Below are 14,045 nucleotides of genomic sequence, written 5' to 3' on the forward strand. Positions count from 1 at the left end.
TCCATTTCTAGTAGAACCTGAGAGCAGAAATCCACTTAATTTTCAAAGATAGTTTAGCTGGGAATGGTATTTTAGGTTGGCAATTTTTTTGCTTCTAGCATTTTCAGATAACATCCCATTGTCGTCTGGCTTCTGTCGGTTCTGTTGGTAAACTGTCAGTCTTATTGTTGCATGTTTGAATGCAATTCCTCTTGTATTCTACAGCAGCTTCTAAGATTTTCCTTTATGTCATTGTAGTTCAGCAATTTTACTTGATGTGAGTAGTTGCAGCTTCCTTTGTATGATTCTGCCAGGGTTTGCAATGTTGAACCTGTAGGTTGATGTGTTTAATCAAAAATTTTTGTGAAAAATTCTCAGCCATTATCTCTTTTCTTTTACTTATACCCTACTCTCCCTGTCCCTGTATATTAGGTCTATTCACAATATCCCACAGGTCTCTCATTCTTTCATGTACTTTCTATCCTTTTCTCTCAGTACTTTAGGCCCAGGATGTTCCAGTGACCTGTCTTCCAGTTTGTTAATCCTGTGTTCTGCTTTTTCCAATCTGTAGTTAATTTTGTTCATATAATTCTTAATTTTTGTTTTTTCTTCTGGGATGTGTTCATTTGATTATTTTTAATATATTCCATATCTGCATCTTTTCTTTTGTTTACCAACATATTCCTGTATTTTTTAAAACATATTTATAGCTATTAAAAAATATTTTTTCTGATAATTTCAGTATCTGGATCACCCATAGATATTTTTCTATTGTTGTTCTTCCCCCTTGATTTTGGGTCACCTGGCCCTGTCTCTGGGCATGCCAGGTACACTTTTATTGTGTTAGGAAAATTGGGAGGCTCTAGAGACAATGGGTCAACTTTCCTTTGTCTGGCAGGTAGGGTGCGGACTGATGACCTTAATCTAGTTAGGAGTGGACCTGATTTGGGGCTGATTCTAATTTCTCAAGTCCCTGTTTGCCCCCCCCCCCTTTTAACTCATATTTCTGGGGTATAGCCTCCAAAGTGTAAAACCCAGAGCCTGGGTTATTCTCTGAGCCCCCACCCCTGAGAAACCCTGAATTCCAAACTTTGCTCAGGACCATAAGGACACCAAAAAAAAAAAAAATCCCTTCTGCTTTCAGAGGCTGTCTGCCTAGATTCGTAGCCACCTGCCCCACACAGCTTCTGGGTTCAGCACACATCTTGAGGGGAGCACGGGCAGCGTCAGGCTGAGCTCTGCCTCTCCTGTCTCGCTGGGAACCTGGCCGCTCAAGGCTCTGATCCTGGACACTGCCATCCCATGAGCTCGCCACAAGCTCTGCTTGTTTATCTGCCGGTGGTGACTGTCTTCCTGGGCCACCAGCCCCGGGGCCGAGCCCCTTGCCCTGCTCCCAGACGGGTGAATGCCTGGCCTCTCCGTCGATTGCCCTGCTCTCGGATTTCCGTCCCTTTGAGTCCTGGGTGACTGTCTTCCTGGGCCACCAGCCCCGGGGCCGAGCCCCTTGCTCTGCTCCCAGACGGGTGAATGCCTGGCCTCTCCGTCGATTGCCCTGCTCTCGGATTTCCGTCCCTTTGAGTCCTGGCTGCTGCGAGGCTTTCCGGTTGCAAAGGGAGGCTTCTCTCTGGCTCTTCTGTTTGCTCTCAGTGGAAGCACAGGTCCCACACCAGCCCTTCCCGCTCGGATGGTCGGTTATTCACTTCTCTTTCCTTTTGCTCTCTTCAACAATCTTTCTTTGTGTCTTTACATACTGATGCCTTTATTTCTATGGAATGGAATCCCAGGAGTAGGATTGCCTTGTCTAAGATAATATAGTTTTCATGTTAACGTTACCTGTGTGTTTGCTTTGTTTTTATTGTTGACACTATTACAGATATCCCCATCCCCCCACCCTTTGCCCACCTCCACCCAGCCCCCGCCATTTAAAAAAACACCATAGTATTTCATATTTTTAATAGCTGTGTATGAAAGTGTCTTTTTTTTTGTAGCCCCTGTTAGCAAAAGGCATTATATCTTTTTAATTTTTGCTGGCCTGATAGTTTTAAATGATAGCTCATGTTAACTCTAATTTGCATTTATTTCCCATTCTGCTGGTGAATTAATTAATTAATTAACCTATTTATTTGGGGCCATTAGAATTTATTCTTCTGTGAGTTGCCCATTTGTATCCTATGCCCTTTTGTCAAATTTAACAAGAGAATTGTTTACTATAGATGTTGTTATCTATCCCATTTCACAAGAAGCCCAGGACTCCCAGTTTGCCCCTCATCCTCTGACTTCTCACCCCTGGGGCTCTCTCCCCCCAGGCTGGTAATCTGGCCCGAGCCTACTCTCCAGACCCCGCTCCTCTGGGACCCTTCCCTGGTTGCGCCAGCTCAAGCCCACTTCCCTCCTGGGGGCGCTGCTTCCTGTAGCTCTGTCTCCCTCGCCGAGATGGACAGTGGACAAGGGCAGCTGCCTGGCCCCCAGCCTCTAAAACAGTGCCCAGTGCAAAACAAGTACTCATTCAATCTGTTAAAAATGAACCCGATCAGTTTTGGAAAGCATTATAGTGTTGTGATTTAATTGTTGACTCTGGAGCCAGGCTGCTGGGTTTGAATCCCAGCTCTGTACTGAACAACCGCGTGAGCTTGGGCAAACTTCTCTGTGCCTCAGTTTCCTAAAGTGGAGACTTCAAAAGCAGCTACATTGTTATTGTTATATGTTATTGTTATATTGTTATGTGTTATTGGGATCGTTATAAGGATTAGATGAACTGGGACGTGTGCGTTAGTTTCCTAAGGGATTTGTAACAAACCGGGTGGCTGAACACAGCAGAAGGGTCCCTCAGTTCCGGAGGCCAAAAGTCCAAGCTCCAGGTGTCCGCCGAGCCTGGCTCCCCCTGGTGGTTGCGGAGGACTGTCCTTGCCTGTGCCGGCTTCCTGCGGTGGCTGGCGTCCCCTGGCCCTGTGGCTTCGGCTCTCCAGTGTCTGGCCCTTCTCTCCTACGTCTGTCTCCACATGGTGCCCTGGCCTCTGTGTGTCTGGGTCCGAGTCCCCTCTTCTCACCAGGACTCCTGTCCCTGGGTTAGAGCCCACACTCGTCCAGCAGGACCTCGTTCTAACCCGATTGCGTGTACAAAGACCCAGTTTCCATTGAAGTCACGTCCACAGGGACCGAGTTAAGACTGCAGCACACCTTTCTGGGGGACACATCTCACCTCAATGCAGTATGTAAACACGCGAAGTAGGGCCTGGCCCGTGAGGGCAGGGACTTGGCTGTTGTGCCCGCTCCTGTAGCCCGGCGGGTGGGTGTTCAGACATCTGCTGAGTCAGGTGATGATTCAGGAGCGCTTTGTCTTCGGCGCTACACACCTGTCTTCAGGGGCTCTCACTCGTCTCTTCCTCTGCTGTATCTCTTTGCCATCGGAATGTTTGGGGTTTTTGTACAACCAGATATATTCAAGTTTCTGTGCAACAAAATCTATCTTCCTTCCTTTGTTCCTCTTTTTTCTTTAAGAAAACAAATGCTGGGTTTTGTAGTCGTGGTTAGTAAGGTGTCCTCCCTCGCCCACATTCCACAGGCTATCTCCTAGACTTTCTTACAAGAAACGCATTGTTTTATTTTTAAAATGTGCATGCTAAATGCACAGGGAATTAATTTTTGAACTGGGTATCAGGTAGGGTTCTTCTTCTGTATTTTCCCACTGAATGGAACTGTTACCTTGTGTCTTTATGAAATTCTCATTATACTAGGATCTACGTCTGAAAATTTCCATTTTGTTCCATCAGTCTGTATATCTGTTTCTCTATCAATGCAGTGTTTTTTAATTTAGTAAAAACAGATCTTTCCTCATTTTTCTTCCTCTTCTTATTTTCTGGGCCGTTCCCGGGCCAGGCTTGTATTTTCCCACGTCAGCCTCACCCAGCTCCTCCCGGTGCGTGGCGACGACCACGCTTGGCCTCGCATTCAGTTTCCAGGTGAAAACCCACCTGCTCTGAGACGAAGGAGAGAGTATGAAGCAGTGCACAGGACAGAGCCGGTCGCTGAGAGGAGAGGGTGGCGGCTCTGCGCCGGCTTTTCCCGACGCCCTTGGCTTTGTGCTGGGCCGTGGGCATCGGCGCGGGTCTCCACCCGCCCTTTGAGCAGCCGGCCCGGCAGCCAGGCCTCGAGAACAGCCCTGTCTGCCTGTCCTCAGTCTTCACCCTCGGTCACTGGAGTCCTCCCTTCATTTGCCCGAACACTGAGATTTGACACGTGTGCGAAAATGACCGAACTGCTGGCTGCTGGCATCTAAGATTAGGCACGTGTGGCCGATGCACGGGTTATACCCCGAAGGCCCCTTGCCAGCGGAAAGTTGTCAGAGCACCTCGTCTTTATTCTCGGGCCGAGGCCGTCTCATCCAGTCTGTAAAGGCTGCGTTTAGATCCAGCATTGTGTCATTCTGAGCCAGCTAAGCCAGTTTTGTTCTTACTGGGTTCTCCAGGGCTAAAATGTGTAACAAATAAACTAACCCTAATCATTATGGTCATCGTCGTCATCGGCATCACCATGCCTGCAGTGAAGAAGGAAAGGGACAAAGCTGCCCTGGCCGGTGTGGCTCAGAGGTCACAGCATCAACCCTCACACCAAAGGGTCACGGGTTGGATTCTGGTCTAGGGCATATCCCTGGGTTGCAGGTTTGATCCCTGGCGCCTGTCAGGGTGCATGTGGGAGTCAGCCAGTCGATGTGTCTCTCTCACATCAATGTTTTTCTCTCTCTCCCCCCTCCCTCCTTCCCTTCCACTCTCTCTAAAAGTCAGTGGAAAAAAATATCCTTGGGTGAGGATTAATAACCACCAAAATTTTTTTAAAAAAGAGAAAAAAGCCACTGTTTTACAACTTGGTGATTGCTGTTAACAACCATCGGTCTGGCCTGAGGGTCGGGACTTGGTGCTGAAGTTGGAGGGAGGACTGTTCGTGGGAACGTGGCGGAGCAGCATCACCGACGGACTGGGTGCGCTTGGATCAGGTGGGCTAGAGCGCTGTAGGCTTCGAACTGGAACTTTCTAGACTCGGGGGCGTGGTTGGATTGTGATCATGCATGTTTCCTGTGGTCACAGCATTGCCACCAAACTGATAGACTCCATCAATTCAAGGAGCTGGGAAGGACCTCCGAGTTCATGTGCAGCCATCACCCTCTCCGTCCTTGCTCCCCTCCGTCGTGCGCCATCGCCGCGGATGGGTCACGCTCCCCTGACCCAGTGTTGCTGGGTTTGGGCGTGTGGCTTTCTCTGGCCCCAGTGTGGTGGATGTGGCCTGTGCAGCGGCTTTAGATCTGCTCGAGGGGAGTCCTGGCCTTGCGTTCCAGTGAGCTGCTCTTAGGGCAGATTGCCCAGGGCAGCTGCTGTCCCTTCAGTTTGGTCCCCAAAACGAATGCACGTGGAACAGGCCTAACCCCCACCTGCAGCCTGGAGCCGAGCCCAGTCAGCCTGCAGCCTGGATCCGAAACATCCAGCCCCGCGTCTGACATCCGCCAAGTTGCACTTGACCTCCGGGCCCGTGAGTGCGAGAATAAACGCTTGTTGTGTTGTCAGCCTCCAAACGGTGGGTGGGTTGTCATGCAGTAGCTGACTCCTAGTGGCCTGTCGCTGTTGTAGCCCTGTTCCAGCCTTGGTGAACACCCAAGCCCAGCCTCAACTGTGTTCTCTGCATACTGCCAGCCGGGGTGGTTTACATGGGGAGCGACCCCCTTCCCAGAACGCGGATGCTGCGCCAGAGTAGCCACCACGGCCTGTCATGTATGGAGCCAGAAGCCTCGACTGTGAGTGCACACTGAATCAGTGCGGGGTGGCTGTCGCTCTCCGCGGAGCTGTTGGAGTGGCTTTCCACGCTCACGTGCAACCCCAGGGCAGGCCCTTGGGTCTCTGGACTCCAGGCCCCTCGTCCGCACACGGTGAGGTTGGGCCGACGCTCCCCAGCCTCTCCCAGTGCGACGACGACGTCCGTGGTGTCAGGCGGACATGGGTCGCGGCTTTTGATCCACCCTGATGGCTGTGTCCTCCCAGCACGTGGCTGGGTGGCGTGGTCATCCTGAACCTCCATCTCCTCGTTTGTGGAGGAGCCGTTGTGAGACTTGAGTCAGACAATGCGTGAGAGTCACCTAGCACAGTGGCTGGCACCCAGGAGGTCCTCCGTCACCTTCTCTTTCTCAGTGACATTTGCGAGTACCCATTCCGACCTGGAGGCAGGAAGGGGCACCGCCGGCTCAGAGCCAGCTGTGGCCCTTGTCGTTATTAGGCTGTTAGCGCCGGGCCCGTGCCTGCCCGCTGTCACTGCCACTTCCGTGCCGCCGTCTCGGAACACCCACCTTTGTCAGCCTTCCCAAGAGGCTTTTATCCAAGATGCTCCACGCCCTGTGGACAGCCGTCCATTCTTCACGGTATCCCCGTCGCTGAGAAGCAGAAAGGAAATCCGTTACTTGATCTGCAGCTTGAACCAAACGCAGTAGGGGACAGCGTCATGTAGGTTTGCTTCAGCTTTGAAGACTCTGGCTTGCTGGGACCATGTGGACATTCAGACACGTGCGTCTGAATCCAGGCCTGTCTCGGAGACATTGCAGGTCCTCAGAGAGAGTCAGTGAAAAAGCGAACATCATGATAAAGAGCCACGTGAATGGTTTGGTTTCCCAGTGCACAGAGAAGCTAAGCGCCCACCACACTGCAATCTGCCGAGCAGGCAGTAGCGTTACGTCTAAAAGAACCGACGTGCATACCTTAACTAAAGCCTGCTTCCTTGGTAACACCTGCTACCCGTCACCTGATCCTTGAGCAAGTCATCCTTTTGCTGGTGAGAGTCTTGCCTCGACGTTGCTGGCTGCTGGCGGTTCAGGGTGGCGGGTGCTGAAGGTTGGGGTGGATGCGACAATTTCCTAAAATGAGACAGCACTGAAGTGTGCCTCATCTAGTGAGTCCTCCTCCGAGCGATTTCTCTGTAGTATGAGATGCTGTCTGATCGCTTTGTACCGCAGTAGAACTTCTTTCAAAGTCGAAGTCAACCTTCTCAAGCCCTGTCCTGCTCTGTCAACTAAGTTTACGTAATATTCAGAATCCTCCCTTGTCATTTCAGCCATCCTCACAGCATCTTCCCCCGGAGTAGATTCTATCCCAAGAAACCGCTTTCTTTGCTCATCCGTAGGAGCCTACTCCACGCCTATTCAAGTTTTATCAAGAGATTGCCATAATTCAGTCACATCCTCAGACTCCACTTCTAGTTCTCTTGCTGTTTCCGCCATATCTGCGGTTACTTCCTCCACCGAGGTCTTGAACCCCGCAAAGTCCTCCGCTGGGTTGGAATCAACTTCTTCCAAACTCCAGAACCTTACGAAATGTATTCCTTAAGTAAGACTTGAAAGTCAAAATCATTCCTCGGTCTCTGGGCTACAGAATAGATGTTGCATTAGCAGGCATGAAAACATCATGAATCTCATTATATATCTTCATTAGAGCTCTTGGATGACCAGGTGCATTGTCAATGAGCAGTAATATTTTGAAATCTTTTTTTTCTTTCTGAGCAGTCGGTCTCAAGAGTGGGCTTAAAATACTCAGTAAGTCGTGTTATAAACAGAATGCCGTCACCCAGGCTTTGTTGTGCCATTTATAGAGCACAGGAAGGGATTTAGCACCACTCTCAAGGGCCCTGGGATCTTCAGAATGGTAAATGACCATTGACTTCCATTTAAAGTCACAGCCGTCTTAGCCCCTCACGAGAGAGTCAGCCTGTCCTTTGACACTTTGAAGCCAGGCATTGCCTTCTCCTCCCTGGCTTGCATCCTTTGAACGTGTGCAAAGTGATCATTCTGCCTTGGTTAAGAAGAAGTTAGAATACCAAGAATTCTGTGAGGCAGGACAAGAAAACATTTTTCTGTGAGCCGAACCAGAGGAGCCGGGAGGAAAGGCAGGAAGACCAGGGACGGTGAAGTCATGCTGGCTCTTTAGACCTGCGCTGCAGGCACTTCGGACTCAGGTATTTCACTGGGGTGTGTGTGTGTGTGTGTGTGTGTGTGTGTGTCACAACATCTTTGTTTTTCTCCCCCTTAGGACTACATTGAAAGTTTTCCTTTGAAAATGTCCGTCTTCTTCAGTTAAGGAGAACTGAGGAAAAGATTCACGTTTATATTTAAGCCAGACTTAAAGGATACAACCTGAGAAGGTAGAATTCGGGCACAGAAAATGGAGACTGCTTTTTTGGGCCATTCCTCCGTACCTGAAGATTCTCTGGCCTCACTTATTTGTGATAAGACAGAAGAGAGTTCTGGGTTTTATTTTTAATAAGTTGTATTACTTTCATTTCTTTACATACTCATTCACAAACACAATGAAACAGGGAAAAAAAGTCTCTGGAATTGCAGACCTGCTCCGTCGCTCCGCCTTGCGTTCCTCCGTCCCCATGGCACCTGCTGTTCCAGCTCCTCCCACCGTTCCCCGCCAGCCATCAGGCGTAGGCACGGCCGGCAGGCACGTGCTTCCTGGAAGCAGGCGCACCTTGTCTGCAGGTACTTCTCTCTCTCTCTCCAGTCAAAGGTTTGTGGCAACCCTGCATGGAGCAAGTCCATTGCCACCATTTTCCCAACCACATCTGCTCACTTGGAGTCTCTGTGTCACTCTTTGGTAGTTTTTGCAATATTTCAGACCTTTTCAGTATTATTATATTTGTTATGGTGATTTGATCAGTGGTCTTTGCTATTACTGTTGCAGTTGTTTTGGACACCGCAAACCATGTCCATATAAGACGGCGAACTTAATAAATGTGTGTTCTGACTGCTCCACTGATGGGCTGTTCCCCCTTCTCTCTTCCTCCTCTCTGTTCCCCGAGACACAGCAGTATCGGAATCAGGCCAGTTAGTAACCCTACAGTGGCCCTTAAGTGTTCAAGTGAACGGAAGAGCCGCACATTTCTCACTTTAAATCAAAAGCTAGAAATGATTAAGCTTAGTGAGGAAGGCAGGTGGGAAGTTGAGATCGACTGAAAATTAGGCCTCTTGTTAGCCAAGTTGTGCAAGAAAAAAAAAAAACCACTTCCTGAAAGAAATTAAAAGTGCTACTCCAGTGAACACACAAATGGTAACAAAGTAAAGCAGCCTCGTTGCTGACATGGAGAAAGTTTTAGTGGTCTGGGAAGAAGACCAAACCAGTCACAACATTCCCTTAAGCCAAAGTAACTATTATAACTATGCTCAGAGATGTAAATGAAAACATACTCATAACAAATGAAACTGTAGGAAATCTCAGCAGAGAAATAGAATTTGATGAAAAAAAAAAAGCAAATAGAAATTCTAGAACAGAAAAATTAACTATCTGAAATAAACCAATTCGCCACATGGGCTTAACCACAGAGTGGAGATGACACAAGGAAGAATCCGTGAGTTTAAAGATAAGATAGATCAGCCTGGCAGTGTGGCTCAGTGGCTGAGCATCAGCCCAGGCACCAAGAGGTTGCTGGTTCGAGGTTCGATTCCTGATCAGGCCACATGCCCAGGTTGTGGGCCCGATCCCCAGTGGGGGGCATGCAGGAGGCGGCCAATCGATGTTCTCTCTTATTGATGTTTCTATCTCTCTCTCCCTCTCCCTTCCTGTCTCTCTAAAAGCAATAAAGAAAAATTATTTAAAAAAAAAAAAGATAAGATAGATCAGTAGAAATTACAAGAACTGAAGAAAAGCAAAAAACTAAAAGAAAAAAAACAGTGACTCGGGGACATTTGGAACAACGTCAGAAGGTCTAGCCTAGGTATAACTGGAGTCATAGAAAGACATATGTGAGGAAATCATGGCTGAAATGTCCCAGTTTTTGGTAGAAGGGCTAAATGTATATTCAAGAACCTCAAAAAGCCAAGTGAGATAAATACAAAGAAAACCTTAGACTGCTAAAAATCAAAGTCAAAGAGAAATCTTAAAAACAGCATGTGAAAAGGACATATTACAAGCAGGGGAACAAGGATTTGAACCCCCACCTACTGCTCACTAGACCAACAGAGGCCAGAGACAGCGCGACAATAACTTTAACATGTTGAAAAGGAAACAAGAAGTCTCTCCACCCGAAATTTTCATCCAGCAAAAGTCTCCTTTAAGAATGAAGGGGAACCCTGGCTGATTTTGCTCAGTGGTTAGAGCATCGACCCTTGGACCTAAGAGTCTCAGGTTTGATTCTAGTCAAGGGCACGTACCTCAGTTGTGGTTCAGTCCCCGGCCCTGGTCGAGATTGTGCGGGAGGCGACCAGTCGATGTGTCCCTCTTACATTGATGTTTCTCTCTCTCTCTCCCCCCCTCCCACTCTGTCTGAAGTAAATGGAAAAATACTTGGGAGAGTATTTAAAGAAAAGAAGGAAGGAGAAACGGATGTTTTCAGATACAAGGAAAACAGGTAATTTATTACAAGCAAATCTTCACTATAAGAAACATTAAAGGACGCTCTCAGGTTGGAGGAATTTGAAACTAGGTGGAGACTTAGACGTGCACGAGGAATAAAGGACATCGGCAAGAGTAAATACCCAATTAACCAGAAAGGCTATTTTTCTTAATTTAAAAAGAATGCAGCCCGGCCAGTGTGGCTCCATTAGTTGAGCATCATCCGATGGACCAAGAGGTCGCTGGTTTGATTCCCAGTCAGGGTACGTGGCTGGGTTGTGGGTCAATACCCAGTGTGGGGCATGCAGGAGGCAGGCAATTCATATTTCTCTCTCATCCTTCTCCCCTCCTCTCTCGAAAACCAATTAAAAAACATTTTTTAAAAAAGAGTGTTCTGTGTTTTATCTGAATTGGTTCAGTATATGCTCTATATAGACTATGAAAAGTTAAGGGTGTATATTGTGATCCTTAGAGCAACGACCAAAACAGTGCTGCAGAGGCCTGGCAAGCCTGTGTCACCCACACGAGACTGGGGGCGGCGCTCCCACGGAGGGCTCTGCAGTAGCCGGGCTCAGGAAGACTGAGCAGTCACCCAACTTCCAGTTGCTTTGGTAAGAAGCAAAGCGAACTCGAAAGCAGCCAGTGTGATGCGCCGGAAGGCCTGTCTCCACCCACCGAGAGCTGCATCGACTCCCTGGAATGATAAGGCCTCAAGAGGGAGAACCGGTCTACAGTCTAAGCGAGGTCCGGGGATGCAGAGGACTCTTGGTGGATCAGAGCGAGCCCGCCCACGGGCTGTCCGTCCTCGAGGAACTTTCGTAGGGAAATGCCTCCCAGGAAAGACTGTGGGACAAGATTTGAAGGGTTAAACATTTTAAAGTTGGTTTTCGAAACGGTGCAGTTTAGCCTTGTGTTGAATGGCAAACTGCCTCTAAGGGCTGTGATCAATCCAGTTGCTTCGCTGCTGTGTTCACCTTAGAAATGAGGGCAGTGCGGGGGGAGGCTTAGACAGTGGCCCTCATGTTCATGAGAAGCACGGTGCCCCTTCTGGTGCCCGCACGCCTGGGCTGGGGTCCTGTGCCACGCTCGGTGCCCCGGGATGGCAGCCTGCGCCGCTGGCCGGCTGCCCGCCGCACACCCCACCTCCCCGGCGCCTCGCAACCCTCCAGGCTGTGAAACACTTGCCTGCAGACATTTTCTTGCTCTCCATTACATATGTTTTTATGAAAGGGCTGAGCAGGAAGAATTTGCGATGAATAATTCATGTGTAATTGTTTTCAAAAGATAAAGTTATTTTTCAAAGAAAACAACCCGTCTATTCGTGTCAGGGATCCAGTGCCGCTTCCACGTGGGCCCCAGAGCTCCGAACACTCGCACCACCCGGGCTGGGACAGCTCCTCCGCAGGGGACCCCCGAGTTCCCAGCCACGTGCAGCCTGCCCGAGTCCCAGGCGGGCCCTCGGGGTAGCCCGGGAATCCAGCACTGCTCCCGAGAGGCCCCCAGGCATCGCTTCCCTCTCCCCCTCCTCCGGTTTCTGATCCTGCCCGAGCGCATCCTGCATGTGCTCACGCACGGATACGCCCAGCCAAGCCCGGGCTTGACCAGCGGCTGTACAGATACCGTGAGCCGCTGTCGTGTTTAGTCTATTACGGACGCAGACCACGGAAGGTGCCAGCCCCCTGGGCCCTGATCCCACCCCCCAAAGAGGATGGCACCAAGACGCAAGGAGTCGGTGACCGCGCTGCAGGTTGTGGGTGCCCTGATGCAGCTAAGTGGGCTTATATTCTGCAGCTGCCATGTGGGGAGGCTGGGACAGAAAGCTCTGTACCCAACAGAACCCAGGAGGCAAGGAGACACTGCGTGACAGCCTCCTGAAGGAAATGGGGACAAGTGGGAGACGGTCTCTTAGCAACTCCGAAAGGCTCCCATCCTTAGTGTTCCAGCAATTCCTCAAGGTGTTCTACCAAGACCCAGATTAATTCGTAGCTATGTGACTGATTTGGGCACATGGAAGGGCACCGCATCTCTATGACAGAGACCTTTGCAAGTTACCTTATTCCAACAGTGGGGTTTATCACAGTGGTTAATAAAAAGAACTGGGTTTGAACCCCAGGTCTGTTATTTTCTAATAATGTAACTGGGGCAAGTCACCTGAGCTCTCTAAGCCTCAGTTTCCACATCCGTAACGGGGTTAGTAAGAGTGACTTTCTTGAGGCTTATTATAAGGATTAAATGGGACTTACAAAATGCCTGTGAAGAACTCAGCACAATGCCTGGCACATATCATTGCTATGTGAAGATGGGGTCGATGGTGGTGGTGGTGGTGGTGGTAATGGTGATGATGATAATCGTGGTGGTGATGATGGTGGTGGTGATGATAATTGTGGTGATGATGATGATGATGATGATGATAACTGTGGTGGTGATGATGATAATCATGGTGGTGATGATGATGGTGATGATGATAATTGTGGTGATGATGATGATGATAACTGTGGTGGTGATGATGATAATCGTGGTGGTGATGGTGATGATAATCGTGATGGTGATAATCGTGGTGATGGTGATCATGATGATGGTAGTGATGATGATAGTGATGCTGATGGTGATGATGATGATGATGGTGATGATAGTGATGCCAATGGTGATAGTGATATGATGATGATGGTGATGATGATAATGGTGATAATTGTGATGATCATGATGGTGATGGTCATGATGATAGTGATAATGATGGTGATGCTGATGGTGGTGATGATGGTGATGATGGTGATGATGATCGTGATAATTGTGATGATCATGATGATAGTGATGATGATGATGGTGGTGGTGGTGGTGGTGGTGATAGTTGACCGTAATGAAAATTTAATCAAAGTTTTAGTTTTTCCTTTTCACTGCCTCGCTTTATTTTGTTCATGTTTCCCAGGATATATATGAATATAAATCTAACTTATGAGACTTGAAAGTCATTGCAGTCACAGCACGTGTGAATTTGGGGGACTCGGGTGGCCTGGCCTCTGAGGAGGTCTGCAGGGCTGATGCAACCCCAAACACCATGCCCACAGAGCCCCAGTCAGCACCTGCTTGATCCTTTGTTCTCTCACTGGCTCAACAAACAAATCTTGTTCTGGGCCAGGGACCCAGGGCATCCAGGCCTGCCTGCAGGAGCCTGTGGGTGGGGACAGACAAGTAACCATGGCGGGCTGGAGCAAGGGCTGTGGGGAGGAGGGCTCGGCCGGGACCTGGGACCGCCTAACAGCCTCTCCCTCCCTTGTCCCCATCAGGTGCTGGAAGACAGTGGGATGCCCATGGATGATGATCAGTATGCTCAGCTGACTGCAAAAATAGGGTACAAGAAGGAAGGGATGACTTACCTGGATTTTGCAACAATATTTGGAAGTAGCTCATCGCCAGATGTAAACCCAACCCTGCCAGGTGCGTCTCCCACTGGTGGCACCGCCAGTCTTTCTGAGCAGTGAGTAGTGCCACCCGGGGCTGGGGCTGACGTAATCTGAGCCCAGATGTTGACACAGTGTTTGTTCCCAGGCTGGAGCAGTCTTTCTTTTTTAAATCCTCACCCGAGGACATTTTTGCATTTATCGTCAGATAGAGCAGGGGGGAGAGAGGGAGGAAAAGAGAGAGAGAGAGAGAAACATTGACGTCAGAGAGACACATCAACTGGTTGCCACCCACATGACCCCAACC

General features: G+C 49.2%; 1 protein-coding gene across 1 annotated transcript in view; it reads left to right on the forward strand.

Annotated features, from left to right (window-relative positions):
• The window catches only part of EFCAB6 (EF-hand calcium binding domain 6), a 201,718-nt gene that overhangs the window by 102,366 nt on the left and 85,307 nt on the right, over nucleotides 1-14,045 (forward strand). Inside the window, exon 16 of the mRNA XM_036252660.1 lies at nucleotides 13,625-13,739. Within this exon, the coding sequence (XP_036108553.1) occupies nucleotides 13,625-13,739 (115 nt within the window). The remainder of the gene's footprint in view (nucleotides 1-13,624; nucleotides 13,740-14,045) is intronic.

Source organism: Molossus molossus, unplaced genomic scaffold (assembly GCF_014108415.1).
Source record: "Molossus molossus isolate mMolMol1 unplaced genomic scaffold, mMolMol1.p scaffold_m16_p_10, whole genome shotgun sequence".
Taxonomy (NCBI): domain Eukaryota; kingdom Metazoa; phylum Chordata; class Mammalia; order Chiroptera; family Molossidae; genus Molossus; species Molossus molossus.